Source organism: Sciurus carolinensis, chromosome 5 (genome assembly GCF_902686445.1).
Source record: "Sciurus carolinensis chromosome 5, mSciCar1.2, whole genome shotgun sequence".
In the NCBI taxonomy this organism is placed as follows: Eukaryota; Metazoa; Chordata; class Mammalia; order Rodentia; family Sciuridae; genus Sciurus; species Sciurus carolinensis.
In genome coordinates, this window is record NC_062217.1 from 67,013,360 (window position 1) to 67,040,007 (window position 26,648).

Consider the following 26,648-nt stretch of genomic DNA (forward strand, 5'->3'; position numbering starts at 1 on the left):
AGGAAACCCGTCTTTGATGGGCTTTTTTTGTTGACTGAATGTAGCTATTTTTCATATTTCCTCTTCTTTCTCCCTGGTTCATTAAGGTCTGCATTTGAAGGCTCAGTAGGAATGCTTATTCCAGGTATCTAAAATAATTCAAAGAAAAAAGGTGATCAGAAGCATAAAATAAGAAATCTCACCATTATCTGATCCCTTTCCCATTGCCACTTAGAATTTTAAAATGCTATGGGGGTGGGAAGAAGGAGCTATAAAGATTTTTATACTCCAAGTATACATACTTTACACACAAAATTAATAGTGGTTTAGAAATGAAAATGGTCGACATTGTCTCATTAGCTAAAAAGCTTGTCATTTGGACAGTGTTTTGAACTAATGCATGGCCTTCCTCATGTCCAATCCATCCTAGCCCCTGTCATCAGTAGAGAGCATCAGAGGCCTCAGGTGTGCTGGAGCAAGAAGAAAGAATAATCCTAGGAATATCTTAAGAAATATTAAGAAAGAATATCAAGTGAAACATACATCTGATCTTCAAAAGTAAAGTTTCTAAGACCTCTGCAGAAAAGGATTAGGCAGGAGAACTGAAAAGATCTTTGATTTTGGTACCAAGGACCTCAGGAGAAACTCAGATGCCACTGGAAATTAGTGAGAAACTAGGATTTGCTATGCAAATATTTATACTCCACACTACTTACAGGATTCTCTTTAAATAGAAAAAACTATTTCCCTCTGTTACAAACTATGATGTTGTGTTTCATCATAATGCAGAAATTTGTAAGTTTGGGTTCACCTGTGGTTCTACCAGGGCCATTCGGATTTTCTGATGCTGAAGATTAGATGAGTCTAACATGATCTTCACTTTAACTTTATCAAACACATGGAACACTATACCTTCTATTTGAAGTGATGGTATCTTTAAAAAAAAAAAAAAAATTTATCATACTTTATTGTTTCTTATACTTGAGGCTCTTTAATTCTTTATAGTTTATCTTTCATAATAATTTGAAAGTTTAAAAATGACTTCAATATTAATAAACATCTAGGTGTTCAATATGATAAAAGTTACTAATTTAATAATCTCAAATAAATATGACCTACTTATGTGCATACTTCTTCCTTTCACTAAGGTGGTCCCAATGTATATTTATTATAATCTCAGGATTCTTACTCCACTACTTACCAAATTGTTGTTCTAGTAAGGAAACTAAAGTTCTTCGGCACAAATTATTGTTTAAATTTTCTCTCAAGAGCTGTAGTTCTATTAAGTTTAGGGTAACAAAGTATGTGAGATAAGAGACACTAAAAGAAATTAAAAACAATTTTCCCTCTAGGCATAGTGGTTCTTGCCTATGGGAGATTAAGGCAGGCAGGGGGATAGCAGGTTCAAGGTCAACTTTAGCGACTTAGATGCTGTCTCCATATAAAAATTAAAAAGGACTGGAAACATAATTCAGTGGTAAAGAGCCCTGGGGTTCAATCCCCAATCTCCAGTATCAAAAAAAAAAAAAAAAAAAACCAGACACTTTCCCTGAGCTATAAGTAGCCACTGCCATTTATTTATTTACCTGTACGCAAAGGGTAAATAAAACTGTACATGCTATAGAATAAAGAAGTCAAGGACATTTCTATATGAGAAGAGTTGAAAAATATTGGGAGTAAAACCATACCTTAGTATATTAAATGTGGATTTTCTGGCACATATTTAGATACAGAATAAATTCTATATTAGAGTACAGAAAATAGTTTCATGCTTTACAGCCACCAATTGTGAACTGCCAAAGAAAGAGGGCCTCCCTCCCCAAGAAAAGAAAACATTAAAATTACTGTACCTCATCATCATAAATAAGATGTGGCTTTGGTTTGTCCTTTTCTTCAAAAAAAACTGTACCTTCTAAACCATACTTTGGAATTAATACCACAATAGCATTCTTTCTTACAAATAGAATATAGGCTTCTTCACTTACTATTCCTTTGCTTTTGAAAAATAACTGTAAGATAACATACAATCTTATTAGAAATTATCTTAAAATATTTTGAAATTCAAAAAATAATTTTGAAATTAAGTACAAAAATGAGCAAAATCTTCTCCGAGCATCACTGACAAAAGGCAAATACCTGGGTATGGAAAGCCACTGACGCACGTTGAGCATACTGAGCCATTTTGTGCCGGAAATTAAGATTTTTACATATATCGGCAAGTTTGTGTTTATCTGTCAACTCTGGATAAGTACAATCAGCCCCAATAGCCACAGCCAGCAGCCGATGAACAATGATATCTGCATACCTACATATATAAAAAAGTAATAACCATGGCAAATTAACATTAAAATGTATTTTTTTAAATTCAAAATTAACTATATACTACATATTCAACATATATTCATGAATTTCAGGATTCTCATCATGTTAATTAGCAAAGTACTGTTCTAATAAAGGAAAACAATGTAGGCACAGATTTATTGTCTATGCTCCCAGAATTGCAATTATATTAAGTTTAGAGTAGTAGGGAGTGTGTCAGATAAGAGATACTAGAAGAAAATAAAAGAAAATTTCCTTCCCTGAGCTATAAGCAAGTCATTTATGTCTTCACCTAGGGTAAAACTTTACATGCTATAAAATAAATCAAGGACAATATAATTCTTTTTTTTTTTTTTTTTGGTACCAGGGATTGCACTTGACCACTGAGCCACATCCCCAGTCCTATTTTGTATTTTATTTAGAGGTTCACTGAGTTGCTTAGTGCCTTGATTTTTCTGAGGCTGGCTTTGAACTCATGATCATCCTGCCCCAGCCTCCCCAGCTGCTGGGATCACAGGTGTTCACCACCACACCTAAAGTGGAACAACATAATTCTATAAGAAAAAAATACCTTCTGATGGGAGAAGTAAAATGTGTGTATATTGGGGATGCTAAACCATAGTGATGAAAATCATTATCCATTCCAGAACAGAAGTATACAGCTTGCATCATACAGCGAGTGGCTAATATTCTCAACAAAGTGTTTAGATATGGGAAAGCAGGAGATTCGGCCCGGTCCAAAGATTCAGCCAAAGACTTGGCTGTATCAGTCTTAATATCCAAATTCTGTGAATAGAAGGAAGGGGAAAAGCCCAATATGAAACATTTCTTAATTACTAGTACCATGTCTTCAAAATATAAATAGAACAGTTTTTTTTAAACAAAATAATCCAGGTTTTAACCTTTTATCCCTTAGAAGAACTAAAAATAGCTTTATGAGTGGTAATTGTTTTGTGCAAGACCAAAGCTTAAAATTTCCTGAATGAAATTAAAGATACTAAAGTATCAAGACTGAAGAAATTACAAGGGGAAAAAAGATGATGGTAAGAGTAGTTCTATTATCTCTCAAAGTCCAATTTGTTTTTCAATCTCTGGGGTGGGGGTGAAGAAAAAGCAGATCTGGATATATTACGGTATGTTTGGATTTTTCTCTCAGATACTTTCCTTCCATTCAGAGTAAAAGTAAAGGTCAAAAACACTGAACTTGTCATTAAACCCAGTTAGCACAATGTTGTGATCTGATGCATTTAGCTGCTTCATTCTACCTTGTGGAGATGAAAAAAAAATTAAAATCTTCCTCTACACAGGTCTTAGGAAGAAATAAAACAGAGAGGAAATCTCTAATTTATACAGTAATTCCTTTGAGCAGAAAAGATGATTTGTTGGACATAGTGAGGATAAGTACATTCTAAAGGTCTGAACTAAAATGAGAATCCTCCACTATTAAAATAATGTCTGTTATTAAAGCTGTTCCTTCCAACTCTCTTCTACACAGGAACAACAATAATGATCCAAGGAAAACCAATGTAAGCTAGAGTTACCCCAAGGGTAAAGGAAAGCCTACTAACTAGAAGCAAGGTGTATGCAGGCCTGAAAAAGTGGTGCCCCTTTCTATATTTTCCTCTTTTCCATGTATGAAATGAGTAGCGTTTTACTTTAGGAACATGATAAAAAGAGGGCTTAACTTGTTGAAGGGAAAACAAATTATCTGTAAATCTCTAAAGTTAGGCAATTCATAAAAACCACGAATAATGGAGAGAGACATGGAAGAGCTCTCTCTAAATGTCCAGTATACTGCAAATAACTTAGCCTAGAACTTCTGGCATTGGGTTAAGGAGCATTGGGTACTCCTTAAGACACTAGAATACGTTTATTAAGCAGATGTGGAAGTCAATACAGGGAAGAAATGAGCAAATCTAAGAGCTTTGTTCCCCACCCCATCAAAAGAACTACTGGGGAGATCCAAGATGGCAGACTAGAGGGTGACTGCATCTCCCATCGCTCCAGAACTCAGGATTCAAGAAGGGGAGGTACTGAGAGACTCGGACCAACATAGAGTCGCGGGATGAGTCTCTCCCACCAGGTGAGGCTCGGCCCAGGCGGCAGGCCCAGACAGTGGGCAGCTTCTCAGAGCAGGGCAGGGCAGCAAAAGTCTTACCCAAGCAGCCCTGCTCCCTCCCAGGCAGTCCACAGCCAGGTTTTCTCAGAGCAGGCCCGCCCAGTGAGAGCTCTTCCACACAAAGCCAACCCCAAGCCCCGGACCCAGAGGTGGGCCCCGGCTTGCAGGGGGCTTCTGGGACCAGGGTAGAGACAGCCAGAGGTTTTCAAAAGCAGCTCAGCTCCCTCGGGCGACAGGCGAGGTCCACAGCCAGCTTCTTGGAGCAGGCCCGCCCAGTGAGAGCTTTTCCACACAGAGCCAACCCCAAGCCCTGAACCCAGAGGCGGGCTCTGGCCCGCAGGCGGCTTCTGGGACCAAGGCAGGACAGGGAGAGACTTTCCCCTAGCAGCATGGCTCCCTCAGGTAGGGGCAGGCCCAGTCTATAGCCAGCTTCTAGGAGCAGGCCTGCCCAGTGAGAGAATTTCCACGCAAAACCAGCCCCCAGCCCTGGACCCAGTAGCGGGCTAGGGGCAGCTTTCTTTGGAAGCACTGCATTATCAAGTTCCTCCAAGACTTCAGGCTACTGAAGGCTGGGAGGTGATATACTGGAAATCTACAGGGACACTATAAGCCAAAGAGGAAATATGCAATATCTCAGAGTCCCACTAACATCTGACCAATATGAGAAAACAAGGGAAGAAAATGTCCCAAACCAACCTAGATACTATTATCAATAAAACCCAATGACAGCACAGCAGAAGAAATGTCAGAAAGGGAGTTCAGAATGTACATAATTAAAACAATCAGGGAAGCAAATGAGGAGATGAAAGAGCAAATGCAGGCACTGAAGGAAGAGATGAAAGAGCAAGTGTAGGCATTAAAAAACCACTCAACAGTTAAAAGAACAAATACGGGAAGCAAAATATCATTTCAATAAAGAGAGATACTGAAAAACAAACAGAAATCCTTGAAATGAAGGAAACAATAAACCAAGTTAAAAACTCCATAGAAAGCATAACCAATAGGATAGAACACCGGGAAGACAGAACCTCAGACATTGAAGACAAGATATTTAATCTTGAAAACAAAGTTGACCAAACAGAGAGGATGGTAAGAAATCATGAACAGAATCTACAAGAATTATGGGATATAATGAAAAGGTCAAATTTAAGAATTATTGGGATTGAGGAAGGCTTAGAGAAACAAACCAAAGGAATGAACAATCTATTCAATGAAATAATATCAGAAAATTTCCCAAATCTGAAGAATGAAATGGAAAACCAAGTACAAGAGGCTTATAGGACTCCAAATATGCAAAATTACAACAGACCCACACCAAGGCACATTATTATGAAAATGCCTAACATACAAAATAAAGACAGAATTTTAAAGGTTGTGAGAGAAAAGAATCAAATTACATTCAGGGGGAAACCAATAAGAATATCAGCAGATTTTTCAATCCAGACTCTAAAAGCTAGAGAGGCCTGGAACAACATTTACCAAGCCCTGAGAGAAAACAGATGCCAACCAAGAATATTATACCCAGCAAAACTTACTTTCAGATTTGATGATGAAATAAAATCCTTCCATGATAAACAAAAGCTAAATGAATTTACAAAAAGAAAGCCGGCATTACAGAACATTCTCAGCAAATATTCCATGAGGAAGAGATGAAAAACAACGATGCAAATCAGCAACGGGAGGAACTAGCCTAAAGGAATAGCCAAATAAAAGAGAAACCAAATCATGTCAAATAAACAAAAATGAGTCAAATGACTGGGAATACAAATCATATCACAATAATAACCCTGAATGTTAATGGCCCGAACTCATCAATCAAAAGACATAGATTGGCAGATTGGATTAAAAAGAAAAGTCCAACAATATGCTGCCTGCAAGAGACTCATCTCATAGAAAGAGATACCCATAGACTAAAGGTGAAAGGATGGGGAAAAACATACCATGCACACGGACACAGCAAAAAAGCTGGAGTATCCATCCTCATTTCAGATAATGTGGACTTCAAGCCAAAACTAGTCAGAAGGGATAAAGAAGGACATTACATACTACTTAAGGGAAGCATAAATCAGCAAGACATAACAATCATAAATATCTATGCCCCGAACATTGGCTCATCCACGTACGTCAAACAAATCCTTCTCAATTCCAGAAATCAAATAGACCACAACACAATAATACTAGGCGATTTTAACACACCTCTCTCACCACTGGATAGATCGTCCAAACAAAAATTGAATAAAGAAACTATAGATCTCAACAACACAATCAACAATTTAGACTTAACGGACATATACAGAATATACCATCCAACAAAGAACGAATACACTTTCTTCTCAGCAGCACATGGATCCTTCTCTAAAATAGACCATATTTTATGCCACAAAGCTACTGTTAGCAAATACAAGAAGATAGAGATACTACCTTGTACTCTATCAGATCATAATGGATTGAAATTAGAAATAAATGACAGAATAAAAAAAAGAAACATCTCCAATACCTGGAGATTAAATAATACGCTATTATACGATGAATGGATAACAGAAGACATCAGGAGGGAAATAGAAAAATTCTTAGAAGTAAATGAGAACAAAGACACATCATATCAAAATCTCTGGGACACTATGAAAGCAGTACTTATAGGAAGATTAATTTCATGGAGCACATTCAAAAAAAGAAGAAAAAAATCAACAAATAAATGACTTAACACTACAGCTCAAAGCCCTAGAAAAAGAAGAACAGACCAATACCAAAAGTAGTAGAAGGCAGGAAATAGTTAAAATCAGAGCTGAAATCAACTCAATTGAAACAAAAGAAACAATCGAAAAAATTAACAAAATAGTTGGTTCTTTGAAAAAATAAACAAAATTGATAAACCCTTAGCCACACTAATAAAGAGAAAGAGAAAACTCAAATTACTAAAATTCGGAATGAAAAAGGAAATATCACTACAGACACGAGTGAAATACAAAACATAATTAGAAGCTATTTTGAAAATCTATATTCCAAAAAAACAGAAAACCTCGAAGACATCAACAAGTTTCTAGAGACATATGAATTACCTAAACTGAACCAGGAGGACATACACAACTTAAATAAATCAATTTCAAGCAGTGAAATAGAAGAGGTCATCAAAAGCCTACCAACAAAGAAAAGTCCGGGACCAGATGGGTTCTCAGCCGAGTTCTACAAAACCTTTAAAGAAGAACTCATTCCAATACTCCTCAAAGTATTCCATGAAATAGAAGAGGAGAGAACCCTCCCAAACTCATTCTATGAAGCCAATATAACCCTGATACCTAAACCAGACAGGGACACATCGAGGAAAGAAAATTTCAGACCAATATCCTTAATGAACATTGACGCAAAAGTTCTCAACAAAATTTTAGCAAATCGCATACAAAAATATATGAAAAAGATAGTGCACCACGATCAAGTGGGTTTTATCCCAGGGATGCAAGGTTGGTTCAACATCTGGAAATGTCATTCACCATATCAACAGACTTAGAGTTAAGAATCACATGATTATTTCGATAGATGCAGAAAAAGCATTCGATAAAATACAGCATCCCTTCATGCTCAAAACCCTAGAAAAAACAGGGATAGTGGGAACATTCCTTAACATTGTAAAGGCCATCTACACTAAGCCCATGGCTAATATCATTCTAAATGGTGAAAAATTGAAAGCATTCCCCCTAAAAACTGGAACAAGGCAGGGATGCCCTCTTTCACCACTTCTATTCAACTTTTTCCTTGAAACTCTAGCCAGAGCAATTAGACAGACCAAAGAAATTAAAGGGATACGAATAGGAAAAGAAGAACTCAAACTATCCCTGTTCGCTGATGACATGATTATATATTTAAAGGAACCCGGAAAGTCCACCAGAAAACTTTTAGAACTCATAAGTGAATTCAGTAAAGTAGCAGGTTACAAGATCAATGCTCATAAATCCAATGCATTTTTATACATAAGTGATGAATCTTCAGAAAGAGAAGTTAGGAAAACTACCCCATTCACAACAGCCTCGAAAAAAAATAAAATACTTGGGAATCAATCTAACTAAAGAGGTGAAAGACTTCTACAATGAGAACTACAGAACACTAAAGAAAGAAATTAAAGAAAATCTTAGAAGATGGAAAGATCTCCCATGTTCTTGGATAGGCAGAATTAATATTGTCAAAATGGCCATACTACCAAAAGTGCTATACAGATTCAATGCAATTCCAATTAAAATCCCAATGATGTACCTTACAGAAATAGAGCAAGCAATCATGAAATTTATCTGGAAGAGTAAGAAACCTAGAATAGCTAAAGCAATCCTCAGCAGAAAGAGTGAAGCAGGGGGTATCGTAATACCAGATCTTCAACCCTACTACAAAGCAACAGGAAGAAAAACGGCTTGGTATTGGCACCAAAATAGACAGGTAGATCAATGGCACAGAACAGAGGACATGGACACAAACCCAAATAAATACAATTTTCTCATATTAGACAAAGGGGCCAAAAATATGCAATGGAGAAAAGATAGTCTCTTCCACCAAATGATGCTGGGAAAACTGGAAATCCATATGCAACAGAATGAAATTAAACCCCTATCTCTCACCTTGCACAAAACTCAACTCAAAATGGATCAAGGACCTCGGAATCAGACCAGAGACCCTGCATCTTATAGAAGAAAAAGTAGGTCCAAATCTTCAACATGTTGGCTTAGGATCAGGCTTCCTTAACAGGACTCCCATAGCACAAGAAATAAAAGCAAGAATCAACAACTGGGATAGATTCAAACTAAAAAGCTTTCTCTCAGCCAAGTAAACTATCAGCAATGCGAAGAGAGAGTCTACAGAATGGGAGAAAATCTTTGCCACTCATACTTCAGATAGAGCATAATTTCCAGAATCTATGAAGAACTCAAAAAACTCTACACGAAGAATACAAATAATCCAATCAACTCATGCATGCCAGGCAAGTGCTCTCCATCTGAGCTATATTTCCATCCAAAATATAAATTCTTTTGTGCAATGGATAGATGACAGCCCAAATACAAATAGTTTTTCAAACTACAGAACCTTACCTTGGATTTAGCTGCCTTAACAAGAATTTCATAACTTGATGGAGGTGGAGCAGGATGTTTTCGAAGTAGAGCATGTTCAGAAAATTCTTCATGAATTTTTTTTGCAACAGAGATATTAGCAAGTAACATAAATTCTTCCACCATGGAATTTGTTTCTCTGCGAATGGAAAAAGCATTAAGCATGGAAAGAGAATCTGACACTTCTATATATCATACTTATTCACAAGTTACCTTTTCTACCAGTAAGATAAAGGAAGCACTTCCTATGTAAACATTCATACATGTGCACATGTATATTTTTATTACCTTATGGCTCTTTCATTTTTCAATTACTATGCTAATACTCTCTTATTATGCATCTACAGAGTGAGTAAATCTAACTTGCCAGAGGAGATTTTACAGATGGCACCAAAGAAAATTGGAACATTACTGACTTTATTAATATATAAACTCTAAAATTTACCTCCTTTTACTGGGTCCAAAGAACCTACCAATAAATCATGAAAATGAAAAGAACATGTTTATAATAGCAAATGTGGGTCCTTATTATGGATTAGACATTGTAGTTCATATATGTATAAATACATGCACACACATATATACCTGCTTTTCAGGTTAGAAAATAGAGAATTATAAAACAGTGTTCTCTTGTTAAAGGTCAGTGTTATCAGTATGAAAATCTGAATCTACACGATCTGACTTCAAAACTCTTGACTGAGTTGATATTGCTTTCATTCTATAGTTTTTCTGTTCTTAGCTTGCTTTAATAAATGATCTGCATTGTTTTATATGCAAGTCACTGAACATGCAGTATTCTTTCATTCATGTTTCCACTATTACATCTAATTTCCTGATAAAATGTCTAAATTATATTAATTTTTTAAATTTAGGAAGATCTCCACTCATAAGGGGACAATCTCTTAGAAATGAGATTTTCCTTCTTGGTAGGAAGAAATGGGTGATATTTTACTTTGGTTCTACTTTTGGCAACCTTTTCCTCAAGAAAGTTTTAGTATTAGACTAATTGTTAGTACTAACATTAGACATATTTCTACAGACATTTTCCCCTAGGGACTTTTAAATTTTAGCTCTACAGCACATTCTGGTCCTAAGTAAAAAATCTGAGTAATATCAATGTTTACCCCTTCATCACACTTAGAAAAACGTGTGTGTGTGTGTATGTTTAATTTCTGAATTACCTCACGTAAGAGGCATGGAAAGAAGCCTAAATTCTGACTTAACCAAATATATTATTGCTTCCTAAATCTTAACTAAATCAGTAACACAGCATCAATAACTAATGTCATATGAGGAAGGTACCATTATTAATCATATATTATAGACAGAAATTAAAGCAATAGAGGACAAATCACTTGTTGGAAGATGCATGGATAGTAGAAGCAGAAAGTGGGATCCAAACCTAGATGATTAGGCTTCAAAGCCCCTGGTCTTGATCACTATCCTGTCATACCTCAGTATATTTTACATTAAATACTTAAGTAATTAATCATGGCAAATCTTCTTTTATTTACTGTAACTATTACTAGTCAAGTTCTATTATATCATACATCAAAAACAAACTGAATCAAATAGATTAATCAAATTAGAAATATTTCCATTCTATTATTTCAGTTTTATGTAAGAAAAACTAAAAAGTGAGGTCACACTTTTCTAAATATTCCATAAACCAAGAAAAATGTAATTCTAAGTGAAATACATATTTTGAATATGTTTAGTTATTAAAACATATTTTAGACTTAACATTTAAGATGAAAGTATTTTATACTGCCCATCAAAATACCACTTACCTAAGTTCCTTGGTTTGCAGGTCTATAGGATCATGAGTTTCACTGTCCATGTGGAATCGAACTTCTGGGGACGAAAGAGTCAAAGCCCTAAATGAAAATTAAAGAGGTAAATTAGTCAAATGAGCCAATAATGGAAACAAAATTCAGAATGTGACTCCTTTAAAATAGAAAATGACGGTTATCATGTGTGGAAGAGTTGTTTTTCTAAGGGCTTTACAACCATTCTCTAAGTTTTCTGTTCTATTTTCATAAATTTTATAGATCTAAAATGAATTTAACAAGAGAACAGCAAAAAAGCAAAATCTGAGTCTCTGTGCTTCTGAGAGTTTGTTTGCTTTGTAGCACTGGGGACTGAACCACCGAGCTACATCCCCAGCTTTTCTGAGATAGGGTCTTGCTAAGTTGCCCAGGCTGGTCTCAAACTTGTGATCTTCCTGCTTCAGCTTCCTGGAGTAGCTGAGATTATGTGTATGTGACACCAGGCCCAGTTGAAGGATCTGAATATCATCTGTATCCAAACTGTAAGTTTTTACTGGGCTACATAAATTTGCAATCACTTTTACAAATATAGAAAGTGACTAGCAGTATTTTTATTTACTACAGAAAACAATGTGGATGATAATGAAGAGGGGGGAAAAAGGACACTGCCATCATAGTTTAGTAATGTCAGAAGATGCACCTAGATTAGCAAATGGAGAGGAGACTGAAAAACCACAACCACTGATGTTACAAGGAATGATAGCTATTAACATGAGTGTTAGGTGTCAGATAATGTACTATATTAGGAGCTTTATATGCAAGATTCATTTAATGACTTGGCAAGTTCTCTTTTGAGAATTCTCAAGACTACACATGAGTCTGATGTTTCTTTACAACTGAAACTATTTCCATCAAGTCAGTTCCAAATCAACCTAAAACTAAAATTTTAATAAGGCCAGGCAATCTTGGATGGCCAAGGAAAAGGAAAAAAAAAAATAAATAAATAAGATGAGATGGGGTAAGTTAAGTAGGATTCTTCAGTCCTTCTCTTTTTGACTCCCCTCACCTTTATTAGGAGCACAGAAGAAATATCAGAAAGGAAATCTTAGTAAATATTCTTTTCCATTTTCTTTTTTGCCATGCAATACTTAATGAGGTTCTACTTCAGATCTAGTATGTTTAATTAATACATCTTGACCTAAAAAGCAAGGAATACTAACAACATTTTGAATTTTTTCTTCATAGAACACTTGAAATGTTAATTTCTACCCAAGAGTATTAATATTTGAGAGCAGCAAAAGGTGTCTTTTTTTTTTTTTTACTGTTGTATTTTCAATTCTCCCTAAGAGTGATAAGATTCAACACTAACTTTAACCAGTAGAAAAAAAATGAACGCTGTTTTTGGAGTTAAAAAATATCATTCCTGAGCCAGCCATAAGAGTACAGGTGGGTCTCTAGTCCCAGCTACTTGAGGTAGAAGCTGGAGGATAACTGGAGCTCATGAGTTCAAGACCAGATTGAGCAACACAAAGAGACACTATCTAGTAGGGGAGGGGGAAATTACTCTGATTCTTGAAAAACTGGATTACAAATGCAAATTTACATTTCTTACTTTAAAACTGCCAGAACTAATAGGACTTCAAATTATGTTTTATTTATTTTGCTTTTATTTACTATTTTTTGTGGTGGTGGGGATGGAATCCAAGGTCTCATTCATGCTAAGAATGAGCTTTACTGCTAACTTACATACCCAGTTCTACTTTACTTTCAAGACAAACTTCCTAAAAATTATCTTTATACAAACTTCTTTCTGATGACTAGCATACAGGAAGCCTGCAGTAAAAAAAAAAATACACACACACATACACACATATATATATTTACTGTATAAAATCCAATTATATACCCTTTATTTATCTAAGTGATTGGGTTGAGCAATAGCTTTGCTCTGGAGTTTGATAACTTTCTTTGGGTTTTAGTACATATACAGAATCCTTTAAGTTTCCTATTTAAAATGATATGAATACCTGTAATCCTAATGGCTCTGGAGGCTGAGGCAGGATGATCACAAATTCAAAGCCAGCCTCAGCAACTTAGCAAGGCCCTGAGCAACTCAGTAAGATCCTGCCTCAAAATAAAAAAAAGAAACTAAAAAAAGGGCTGAGGATATAGCTCTATGGTTAAGCACCCTGGGTTCAATCCCTAGTACAAAAAGAAAAAAAAAGATCATATGTGAAACTCCCAGAAAACTGAGATATGAAGATAAACAGGAATGGCTCAGCATAATCCTCTAGAACAAAACTGCGCAGTGGAATTTTCTTCATTGATAAAGATGTTCTTTATCCACACTGTTCAAAAATGGTAGTCAGATGTGGCAACTGAACACTGGAAATGTGGATGGTGAGACTAAGAAACTTATAAAATCTATTTAATTTTAATGAACTTAAAAAAAATCTGGGAGGGTGAGGGGTACTGGGGATTGAAACTAGGGACAATTTACCATTGAGCTACATCCTCAACCCTAATTTTTACTTTTTATTTTGAGACAGGGCCTCATTAAATTGTTGAGGTTGGCTTTGAATTTGTTATCCTCCTTCCTCAGCCTCCCAAGTTGATGGATTATAGGTGTGCACCACTGTGCTCGGCTGAGCTTAAATAGGCATATTTTTATAAAACTGTACAGATGTAGATTTGCATCATCAACAAAAACATTTGTAGTAACTGCTTTTGACATTATCTTTGATGGGTATGAGAGATCAATATCTGCAAATCTCATGTATTGGGTTTCCACTGACAGCTATCCTTCAAGAATCAAACTTCTTTTAACTGTTTTCTTCAACAAGCTTGAGTTGATACTCCTTACCTTATACCTTTTGTAGTCAAGCAAATGTCGTGATATAATGGCTAAAAGACCCTACTATGCCACTAGCTATCAGATCTTTGGAAAGACTGTAACCATGTAGCTTTTAATCACTTTTAAAAAGGGATTTAATTAAACAATCTCTATAATCTCTTCCAACTCTAAAGTACAATGAGGACTTTAGCTATGGTATTTAAACATCTGAAAATCAATGTTCAATCTGAAAATTATTTCTAATTAATATTGAAACAATCTATAGAAGTCTTAAGAAGTTCTTGTCTTCATAGAATTTCTTTAAGATCTTAAACTCAAAGACAATATTTTTGAGCACAACTTCCAAACAAACATCAGTTCAAAAATCAAGCTAACACTTAAAAGGTAACTAGAAGAAATGGAATGACTCTACCAAATCTCTATTCAGTCTATTAAATAGTTCATCACTGAGCATCATAAAAATCTTTAGAGACCAAATGTTATCTTAATACCATTAAGAATGAATTAAGAAACAGTTTGATATTTTTGAAACATACCCTTTTTCAATTCTTCTTTTTTTCAGAATTTTAGCTAATTTATTTAGTCCACGGAGACTAATGGTAATATCATCATTCATGGTTGCTGAATCAATTCTCATCTGAGCTTCAGCATATGTAAGAGAAGCCTAAAAAAGAAACCTCATTTAATATAATTCTTAAAAATGATAAAAACTGGTTTACTATTTAAATCATATTATTTTGTCTCATATTTAAACTAACAGGAAATATTTATGCTTCATATCTATGATTTCTGGTTAACTTATTTGAGGCATTACACAGCATAAGCAAAGTTTTATTAAAACAAAGTAAAATGGTAGCATTGTTAATAAATTGTTTAAACTTTACTTTATACTTCAATTGGTACATATTTAGGTAATGCTACAATAAAACAAAAGGTTAGATTATTCACTGTAATCCTTTCCAGATGTTCATTACCCGCTGACTGGCAAATAATTAACAAGGCTGTAAGAGTCTAGACATCATATTTTATAGGAAATGTAAAATACTAAAATTAAGTACCTGAAAATGGAACAAATCATAGTAGGAAAAATTTTAATGATAGATAATCCAAAAGTACAAATGGCTACTCTTGTTTTATTCCTTCCTGATAAAATGCTAATCTTTCTTTAGGTTATTAAAAAAAAAATTTTGCTTCATAAGTAAAAATTAGAAACTACATAAGAAAGTCAAAAACCAATTTATCTTGTAAGGGCTGAGTTCCCCTTCTAAAAAATGTTTTGTATATTTTCTAAATTTATAGTATAATTTTGTTACATTGATCAAGTCTAGGAGAATTATTCATTTTTTGTAATTTAAAAATGAAAATCTAGGAAAGCTTAAATAATTTACACGTCTCTATTTGTCAGTCTAACACTGTCTTTTTTCCAACCACTAATTTTTAGAACCAAAAAGAATGATATTAAATGGAAAGAAAAAAGGTAAGTTTAGAAAACAGATCATTAGAAGGAAATGAGTTTGGCAAACATTGGGGGGATATCTGGGACAAAATGAGGGAGAATAGAATAGAATCTGGGGGAAGTACAAAAAGAAAAAAAAAAGTAAAGAATGAGGATAATCTGGCTCCATCTGTCTGAACATGATCTCAGGCCACTTGTATCAGAATACAAGTATAATATATAACACCACTTCTATGAGAAAATGTGTATAAGATGATGATGTCCATGCTATTTTTCAAAACACTTACCATTTTTAAATAGGGACAACTTTAATTCCTAGGGCCCCTGATTAAGGACATAAAATCAAGTATTTAGTGTTCTCAAGTATGGCTTTATATGTTTCCGGTATAAGACAACTTCTGCAAAAACTAATTTTTGAATAACATCAATAATTAAGCAAATAAATGGGAAAAAAACTAGATTTTGCAACAACACTGAAAAAATTTTAACTTTTTAAGTCATTTCCAAAACAATCTAGGAAACCTGTAAAAGTATCAAAGATTTGAAACATTAGAGGGCAGCAGTGAAACTAACCTTTGAATTAATTACACTTTTGGTAAATCTCGTTTTTAAGATTTCAGCATTGTGATTCATTTCCCAAATACATGAAAATGCCAGCCTATGGAAGCAGATAGACAGTATTTGTTAATGGGAGTCAATTAAAATAGTATATAAATTTTTATGAAAAAAAATTCATAAATACCTGTCAACATTACACCTTAAGGAACATAAGTTAGAGCTAAGCAACTCTGGAACCATGTCAATCCTCTGTAAAAGATATAAATAGATTCTCACATTACACAGTTTTTTATTTTGGGCTCTATTATCAATCAGCTTTAAGAGAACAAGAGAAAAAAGGAGGGCTCTGGTCTTTTTTCCTAGGATTGAGAAATGGCAAATGAAAAGGCTATTTGTAGAAAAGGACCTATACAAAATTGTTTCAGAAGGCAAGTAATGAAAGAAAACTGGACCTCAAGTCTGTAGATCTAATTAAGTCCTGTACACTAGCCATATAGCTGACCTGTGAAAGTTTGAAGTCTTTGGTCTTTATAAATTGGAACTTATACAGAGTAGACACAAGCCCTACCAGCTCTGTGACTGACAATGCTTAACAACAAACTACACAGTGTTTTACAAACAGAGAGAGACAGAGAGAGAGAGAGAGAGAGAGAGAGAGAGAGAGGGAGGGAGGGAGGGAGGGAGGGGGAGGGAGAGAGAGAGAAAGGGGGAGGGGGAGGGAGGGAGATATTAAATTTTTATGGAAAAAAGCTATGCAGGACTTCAACCATGAATGTAGACTATGTTTAATCTTGCCCTCACTTTCACAATTGTTCTTTAAGTTTACCAGAACCATACTTGAAGAATAAATGCTACACAACAATTTATATCAACTACATCTACTTGTTATTTGGACCACCGAATAACAAAACATTGCAATGTTTTCAGTAATTTAGGCCTCCTTATTCCATGTATTTCCTATAGCTAAGTCACGTACTACTTCAAACTGATTTTTCAGGAATCCGAAAGTGCCTATGAGTATTACCTTTTCACAAAGATACACAGTTGTTCCTCTTCTGGCTGATTCTTGATCTAAGGCATTTCCTGGCCTAATAAAATGGCTAACATCAGCAATATGAACACCAACCTTCAAAAGATAAAAATAAAAAGATGCCAATATGTATTATTAATAGGGTAGAGTTTGAATGAGAAGAAACTTAGCAAAAGGGAAAAAGAACTCAGTCACATCTACCATTTCAACTTCTGACACATGCCCATTAATTTCTGCAGCTATAATTTCATAAGAGTAATTCACAAATTCTGAGTCCAAAGATTATATTTAGTTAAGAATGTTACTACTATTACAATATGAATACCTCCAAGTTTCCATTTTTGAGTTCTCTACAATGTAGAGCATCATCTATATCAGTACATCCTGGTGGGTCCACACTACACACACACAGATGCCTCAGGTCTTCCCGGTTTTTCATATCCTAGAATATACCACATTATAAATTAAATAAATAAATAAATAAATAATTCCATAGTATAAATGCAATACAACCCTTGTAAAATCAGTATTAAAGTATTAAGAATAACTTAGCTTTAATTTCTTGATGACAATCATGCATGATTTCTAACCAAGGATTTCTCTGCTTCTAAAAAAATCTGACATATACTACTGTCTGCCTCCTAGAAATATGTTACCTTTTAGTCAAAAAAACCAAATGATTTGTGCTGCAACTAAATATGGTAGAGGAGGGACCATGGTTTTTAAAATACATGTAGAAATATTTAAAAATACATGTAGATACTAAAAATAGTGAGGATAATATGTAACGTCACTATGAATTCTTTCAACTTACTTTTTCAGTAATGCTCCAGGGCATCTTTGGCAGAAAGCTAAGAACAGCCTGTGAAAAGGGCTGATGAGGAACATCATGCTCAAGTAACAAAACTTCTGTTTCTGTCTCCTTCTCTCCAACATCACCTAAGTTTTTTACAAAGTGTCCCTAAAACCAAAAGGTGTTATTAGAAAGGCCTATTTTACTGCTATTTTGCATTTTTTCATCATATTAAATTCTTCAGTACTTTATATATCATCTCAGTATTTAATGTTCCTGTAGTAACCTCTTAAAAATGAAACTTTGGCAAATTAAAGTTGAAAATGACAAGGCTTTTCAATTGATTTATAGAGACTTCATGAGGGCCCAGTTTTTATATCAGAGAACGTGTTTCCTATTTACTTACAAGTTTAAAATATGCTTCAAAAACAAGTTTCTAAATTTCATTAGAATCTATTTAGGACTCAAACACTTTTTTTTATATACTCCAATCACTAAAAGTTGTTTGGCAATTTGAATAAAAGTAACTACATGATTTATACTGGAATTTCATAAAATTAATCTTGATATCAGAAATGCTTAGCAGGTTAACATATTAAAATATTCCTAAATTTCTATCCTATATAAAAATAGATTCTATTTTCATGACAGGCAACAATATTATTCACAAATTGTTTATATATCTGAAGATAAAATTAAAACTTTGAGCTTACATTTGGATATCTGGAATTTCTGGGCCAGCCATCAATAGCAACAATAATTCTCCGTCCTTCTAATGTAGAAGCCTGTCTTGTTTCTATCCGAATTCGAGGGATTCTCCTATCAGCAGGTGTGAAGAGATGTCTTCTAGACTAGAGAAAATTATGGAAAATGTTTTTTAGTTTGCAGTGCTGGGAATCGACCCCAGAAATGTTGTGTATGATAAGCAAGCACTCTCTCCACTGAGATAACCCCAAGCCCCAGGAAAAGATTTTATATCAACACCCACACTCTGGGAATAGGGACAAAGGGAAGTCTTTAAGTCCTACTAAATGTTTATAATATTTTAGCAGTTAACATTTTTTTAACAGTTACTTACCTCCTTGATATCAGACTTGGAAAGCATGCCACAATATGGTCTCCAATTCCTTTTTATTATTCCTACAACTCTACCTGTAGGCTTTAACATTTTTTCATTTACAGCAGTCTTAAGCTGAGATATAAAAATGAAAATCTTCAGTTATTTTTCCTCTAGATATAATGAGATAATTTCTCTTCAAAATTAGCATATGTACATGGATGCTAATACATTCAGGTAGTAAGTAAATTATGTCATAAAACTGCAGAATCTTTATGCTTCAAAATTCTAGATGGAGCATGTATGCCAAACCAAACTACAAAAACTGTTCTGTGATAATAAAGCACTACAGAAATGGACAATATAAAAAAACTGAATAATTATATCAAAACTCAACTCTTTTTAGTTTTTAATATGAGAATTTACTGACCAAAACAAGCCTAGGAGATATACACTAGGATTTTAGAACTTGTTCATACTAATTAGCTAGGTTATATGGCTATGAAGAATAGTTTGTGTTGAACTCATTAATTCACTAAAAATGATGCGTCATTAAAGGTTCTTTCATATCCAAAATAAAACTCAAATAAGTAATGTCTACAATTTGAATAGGTATTCTTTTGGTATTTCACCTCTAACACACTCTAAAGGCCTGAATTCAGCAACAACAATATTATAGTGAGACTCCAAAGAACTTACTATAATTGATAAATAAAGAACTACAAACGTTATATGTTTTTCCAATTGTATTATTCTTATAAATTATAAAATGGAAAATAAATAGGTCATATCAAGTAGATATAGCTCCTAAGAAATAGCTGAACATATTCTATTCCTAATAAATATGGTAGGGTACTAGAGATGGAATAATTAAATAGGCTTGAACACAAAGGCTCAGAAGTACATTATGCTGATGGAATTTGAACATTACAAACAGCATTTCAGAAAATTTTAAATTTTTATTTACTTAAACCTCACTACTTAAACCTTTAGATCACATACTTGAATGTCAAGGATTCCCAGTATTATACTAACTCGACAGTCTTTTGGTATTTAAGTCCATCTGAGTAAATTAAGACATTAAAGTAAATTATATGCTTCAAAACACAAAAATTAACAATATTATATATGACATTTATTAAACTTACATAACTATAATTTCATTCAATAATTCTGAAAACAATGAAACTTGTTTAACTTCCTCCAAAGCTGACATGTTAAATAATAGTACAAACTTATACAAAAAAACTAAAATCTTCTTTGTTTCATACCATGCATTCTCTCTCCTCATCTTTCTCCACATCATCTTCATTTTGCCCTTCATCTTGTAAAACAACAGAAGATGGTGCCACCCACTGACTCTTAGGAAAAAGCTCAACAGCTACAATATCTTCATGAACAGCTCGATTTAAATGTTTAAGTCCTTGTAAGATTATCTGGTTTAAGACAACAAATGGCAAATGCCCAGATATCCTTAATGGCAAAAATGGAAAGGTATTTAATATGTTCTAAATATCTCTATGCAAATATTTTTCATAATGTTCCTTTATTCCATACCTTTAATTTTTACATATTAAGTAGAAAAAACACAGCTCAGAAAATAAGGGCTGTGTTCATGACTCCAACATAACTTATAACAGTATCAAAAGATTTAGGACTATTTCTTAAACTCTCTAAATCTCAGGGTCCTTACTGGTAAAATGAAAAAAGAATAACTTTTCAACAGTTTTGTTGAAGATTAAATGAAACGTTACATGCGGAGAGTTAGAAGAGTATCTGACAGTGAGCACTCTAATAAATGGCCGACATTTGCTATAAGTGTGTGAAGCACTCTATATGTTTATACAAATAGAATTTATCATAACTGGTCATAATAAATAATATAAGTATCACCTTTTCATCATTTGATGGACTAGCTTATTATTCTCTTAAAAGTAGATTGTTTTCTTCAATAATTAATTTCCTAAAGAAATGACTAATAGTACTAGTATTTATGACTTTCTTCAGCTGATGAACTGGGAAGGCAAATTTGAATTCTCATACAAAATTTCAAATACTTATACAATAAGACAATGAACAAAAAAGTATTTTAATGTATAAGGAATTTACACTTGCCTCTTTATTTTCTTCAGTGTCTCCATGAATCCATACAGTAGCTTCTAAGTAATTTTCTCGGCTAGCTCTAAATGTTCCTTGAAGGTATATACCAGATTTTATGCCTTGTTGAAGCTTACTTAGGGGAAGATGCTCTGAAAATATAATTTTCCCACTTTCTATTTCTTTCTGTGAAATAAGCAAACCAAAATTGAACTTTTCTGCTTGTTAGTATACAACTGTCATTAATATCAGTAACTAAAGGAAAATCCACATTGTGGTATATACAACTTATGGTTTAGATGAGATGTCCCCAAAACTCCTATGTTAATGCAGGAATGTTCAGAGGTAAAGTAATTGAGTTGTCAGAGCTATAATGTAATCAGTCCCACCCCCTTTGAATAGACTGGTGGTATCTGTGGGCAGGTGGCCATGGCTAGAGAGGTGGGTCAGTGAGGGTGTACCCTAACAGGGCTGTCTGCCTTGCAGCCTGTCTCCCCTTTTGTCTTTACCCTTCTTTGCTTCCTGGCTGTTACAAAGTGAGCAGTTTTCTTCCACTGTGCCCTTTGGCTGTGACATCCTGCCTCACCTTGGGCCCACAGCAGTGGAGCTGGCAGTATATGAACTGAGACTTCTGAAACCATGAACCCCAAATAAACTTTTCCTCCTCTATGTTGTTCTTACTGTGTATTTTGGTCACAGTGACAAAAAGCTGACTAACACATAATTCTATGAATTTGAGAACATAATACAGTGTTTTAGACCACTGCTATCCAAAACAATTTTTTGTGATAAAGGGAATATTCCTTTTGTGATGTTTAATATAGTAGCCACTAGGCACTATTTCTCTTGAGCAGCTGAAAGATGGATAGTACCACTTAGAAACTAAATTTTTAAAGCTGAATTAAATTTAAGCACCCACATGCAACTAGTAGCTACATATTAAGGCAATCCTAAACCTATATTCCAACCATCAAGTCTAGGTTTTATCTTTTCACTTCCTTTTATTTTCATAAAGTAGCTGATTAAATACAAGCAGGAATGAGAACTGTTGAAAAGACTGGATGTATGAGCCAGGCACAGTGACATATCCATGTAATTCCCATAAAAGACACCTTAAAAATTACTGACCTTCAGAATAAATTGTAGATCCTCATTATTTGGTCCCTCCCCTTCTGTTTTACTTCTTCTTATGACATTCCTCCCTCTTCTTTTGAGATTTTTGCTGTCTGCATTGTCTACCACTTCTATATAAATAACTACTACATATACAATCATCTATGGGCACCATTCATTTTTCCATTAAAAAAAAAATTAAAGCCCCCATGTACAGGGCCTATTTTATAGTCAATTAATTTAGGAACTGCATTTCAATGAGCCTATTACAATCACTCTTCTTATTTATAACCCAATAAACAATTTTATTCAAATTCCAGCTTACGAATTTTTTAATTTGGTAACTATAAGCCTCATATCTCAAGGAGACTATTTTAATATTTTCACTTTTCAAAACAGAACAAACTGGCCAGGCACGGTGGCGCACACTTATAATACCAGAGGCTTGGGAGGCTGAGGCAGGAGGATCACGAGTTCAAAGCCAGCCTCAGCAAAAGTGAGGTGCTAACTAACTCAGTGAGACCTTGTCTTTAAATAAAATACAAAATAGGGCTGGGGATGTGCCCAGTGGTTGAGTGCTCCAGAATTCAATTGCCGGTACCCCCACTCCCCTCAAAAAACAAAACAAAACAAAATAAAAAAAACACAACAAACTGAAACATACCCCTTCTTCAGACAAACAAGCAAGACGATCTATGAGTTCAGGATTAGCAGTGAGGCTCTTTACATATTCTTCACCTGAAAATTAAGTTGACATTGTTCTTAATAGATGCAAGTGTCTTTTTTTCCTTAGATACGAAAGACCATGAAAAATCTTATTTGTGAAAGTAACAGTCAATTTGAAAATAAAAATGAATCTTCTGATATGGTCCTGTCTCAGATGCATGAGTAGACCCAGCATATCTATAACTTTTTATTGCCAAGTCAAATGCAAACAGTAAGGGAAAATTAACAGCCAACACTGTTACACTACAACTAACTTAGCTTAAAAAACTGTGAGAAATTAAAAATGCAAAAAAAAAAAAAAAATCACATGAAATTATAGAGGATCATGATAATATTAAACAGTCAAGTGAACACCTGACCATAGGCCTGATTATAACTATTACATGCACTTACAAGCATGCAGTAATAGCTTCTATATTTAGACTTACATGTGAAAGCTGGTATTCCTTCTTCAACAGCTTTCTCTTTGTTTTTCCTGTCATTGGTTATAAAGATAACTTGTAGTTGATTTTCTGCTGACATTTTCTTCAAATGTTCATTGTACCATTTTGCTGCTACTCGAATGGCTCTGTCATTTCTATCATTAGCATTTTCTCCCTGTTCTTGTTCTACATAGGTTTCTCTAAATGTAAAGAAAAGGGAAAATGAAATAAAATAAACAGGAACAAAGATATAAAAATTCTGAGGACATAAATGTTCAACAACCACTAAAGTGAAAAGTCAATAGTATATCTATTTCACCTGAATATATAGACCTATGCTTCAGAGAATAAATAGGATCCTTAAAGGTTATGATTTTAAGACAACAATTTGCTTGGAGTAGAAGAAAATTATACAATTAAAAAGGCTCATTTCAATTTTATTTTACAAAATGAAAAATCCAAGACCAGAATTAATACTTTGAAGTTGGGACATTGAATAAACTAATAAAACTTTGCAGATCTGATGAGACTTTATTCAAAGTCTCAAGGATTAAGAGCAATTCTGAACACAACAAATAGTATGACAAGATGATTTATGGTCATGTAATTCCATGGGTATTAAATATAAAATCCATGTAAATTATCCACAGTAAACACTCAATAAATGTTCAAGACTACCTAAAGACTAAAAAAGCAGACAGAGATATGATTGCATTTTTTAAGTCTATCCACTCTGAACTTCCACATATGTGAACACACTTATCTAATTCTTCAAATCTGTTCTACAAAGCCAGATTGAAGCATAACAACAAAATTCAGTACAATAGTCTCTAGTGTTTAAAGATAATAGATTCAGGGTTGGGATATAGCTCAGTTTGTAGAGTACTTGCCTGTCAAGCACAAGGCCCTGGGTTCAATCCCCAGTACCCCCAAAAAACAATAAATAGATTCAACTTTAGAACTTTAGGCTTATTTATATTAGTAATTAATAGAATTATTTTATTCCCCACCATGTACATGCATGCTAGTGTTTTAATCTTACCAATGAGAGATATGGTCATAAATCTGAATTTCGTTTTAATCAGACTTGAGTAATAAAATCTCAGATATAATTTGCCTAGTGTCCTAAGAGTCTTACCATCAACCTCAGCATTGTCAAGGTCTATTCATAGCACTTGAGCTAACAAAATTGCTGACTTTTGGTTAGAAACCTGATGCATATGCTCCACAAATACTAGGTTTTTTGGTATTGAAAAACAAATGATGTTTCTGTTTCGGGATTTCGAGGAAGTGCAAGGAACACGAAGTCTGTAAGTGCTTTAGTGATATCCTTTATGAGAGCAATATTTAATTTGGGGATATAAGAGAAATTAGATTTTTCAAAGTTTTGCATAATCTCATGGATTCTGTTACTACAATCTATATTCTAATGCAGTGGTTCTCTATCAGGGGTTGCATTTGTCCCCCCAGGGGACATTTGGCAATGTTTGAAGACATTATGAGTTGTTACAACTTGTTGGTGGTAGGGGGACTGCTATTAGCAACTAGTGAGTAGAAGCAAAGGAGCTGCATCCTACAATGTATAAGACAGCTGTATTACAATAAAATATTATTCAGTCCAAAATGTTAGTAGTATCAAGGCTAAGAAACTGTGATGAACCTATTAAAGTATCTCCTTAACAAACTCATATTTTATCATCCTATGTTGGTAATTCACACAATATGGTATTCCAGGAACCTATGCAAATCTCATCTTCCAAGAGTCTACTGTTCAACTCAGGCTAAAACCAAATTGAAATGAACACATTGGAAGTAAAAGTAACTATTACCGCCTAAGAGTCAGTATATTCTAGTTCTAGGCTTGAACTCACCAATGTTCATGTGATCTCAGTGAGATCCATTTAGCATTATCTTCCACACTGCTGTGTAAGACCCAAACAGCACATAAAACCATCATTAACCTTTGACAATGTCAAAAATTACTAACAGGAATATTCTATCTAACCTTTGACAATGTCAAAAATTACTAACAGGAATATTCTATCACATTTAGCTAATCATACGGGTTTTGTGATATTTAATATATTTTTCTCTTACTTATGATGCTCATTAGTGAATGTATAAAAATGCTTCTCCTGGTTATTGGTCACATCCCGGATTCTTTTATATACAGGAGCACTTCGATTTCTCACTTCTTGGAGAACCGTTTGTAGTACAATTACATTCCTGATGGCAGGGTCCTCGAGAACATCAATCTTTAAAAAATAAAAGTGTTAATTCTTCCTATATTCATTTATAAATTGTTTCGGTCAAACAAACTCCTGTCAGTTTAAAAACACTAACTATACATTAAGCCAAGGAATTATTTTGCTTTAAAAAATGTGACAAGTCACTCAACCCTTCAGGCCTATTTGAGAAGAGCGCACGAAAACAGAACATTCACAAAACTTCGTAGAATTAAGGCTATTAATAAAGAAATACGTCGGCCCACACAGTTTTTGTTCGTAGGCACTTACAAGCTGCCTGGGGGTCGCAAGCTGGAGGCCTCAGAAGCCCAGTCCCCGGCTTCCAGGCACTTATAATCTAAGGTAGAAGAGACACCAGGAGTTAGAAAATTAACGTGTCTAAATAAGACTCCAAAACCGAAAAAAGGAAAATAAATAAATAAAAATAAGGAAAAGAATCTCGGCCTGGGAAAAAAAGAAGCGTGGGTCCCGAAGGGGCTTGCCTTTCCTAAGTATGAGGTACTGCCAAAGACCCACCTCCCTGAGCCTCAGTTTCCCTACTGCCACGCCCCCTTGTTCTGGGAAGACGAGTGATACACATTTTGAGCTCCAGTCGACGCACCTGATGCAGTAACACGTTGGTGTCAGGCAGCAAGTAGTGCGGCCGCGGCCAGAGGCTGCTCGCTGGGTCCTGGGGCCGTGGCTCCAAAGCCGGCCCCCCGTGAGCCCCACCGCAAGCCGTGCACCCCGGCGCTCCGCAGCCTATGTCATCCCGCAGGTAGTGCTCGCGAACAATCTTCATAACGCCGCCCGCCCGGGTCTTTTCAAGAACGTCTTGGATTTAAGCATCTTGCCTCGCGACGTAGAATCCCGACCCGCGCAGAATCCCGGCCTCAGTAGTACTCTTCCGGCGAAAAAAGCGTCGAGCCTGGAGCCCTGTCGCACAACTATACCGCACCCAGAGTTCGTCGCTTCCCGCTGCGGCATATTAGTGCACACCTCGCGCAGGAAAACTCCGAGACTGATGTTAGTCGGCTCTCTGAC

At 34.9% G+C, this 26,648-nt stretch overlaps 1 protein-coding gene across 1 annotated transcript; it reads right to left on the reverse strand.

Moving 5' to 3' along the window:
- Dis3 (DIS3 homolog, exosome endoribonuclease and 3'-5' exoribonuclease) lies at positions 1-26,453 on the reverse strand. The gene is given in 22 exon segments (XM_047552900.1): positions 1-128; positions 791-913; positions 1,830-1,988; positions 2,116-2,284; positions 2,870-3,084; positions 9,487-9,643; positions 11,295-11,381; positions 14,664-14,791; positions 16,157-16,241; positions 16,326-16,390; positions 17,166-17,267; positions 17,497-17,613; positions 17,986-18,132; positions 18,678-18,815; positions 19,043-19,156; positions 20,293-20,457; positions 21,137-21,304; positions 22,896-22,969; positions 23,386-23,579; positions 25,477-25,634; positions 26,227-26,429; positions 26,432-26,453. Coding segments are annotated over 22 exon segments (2,874 nt in total). The 3' UTR covers positions 1-44.
- Between the last annotated feature and the right edge of the window lie 195 nt (positions 26,454-26,648).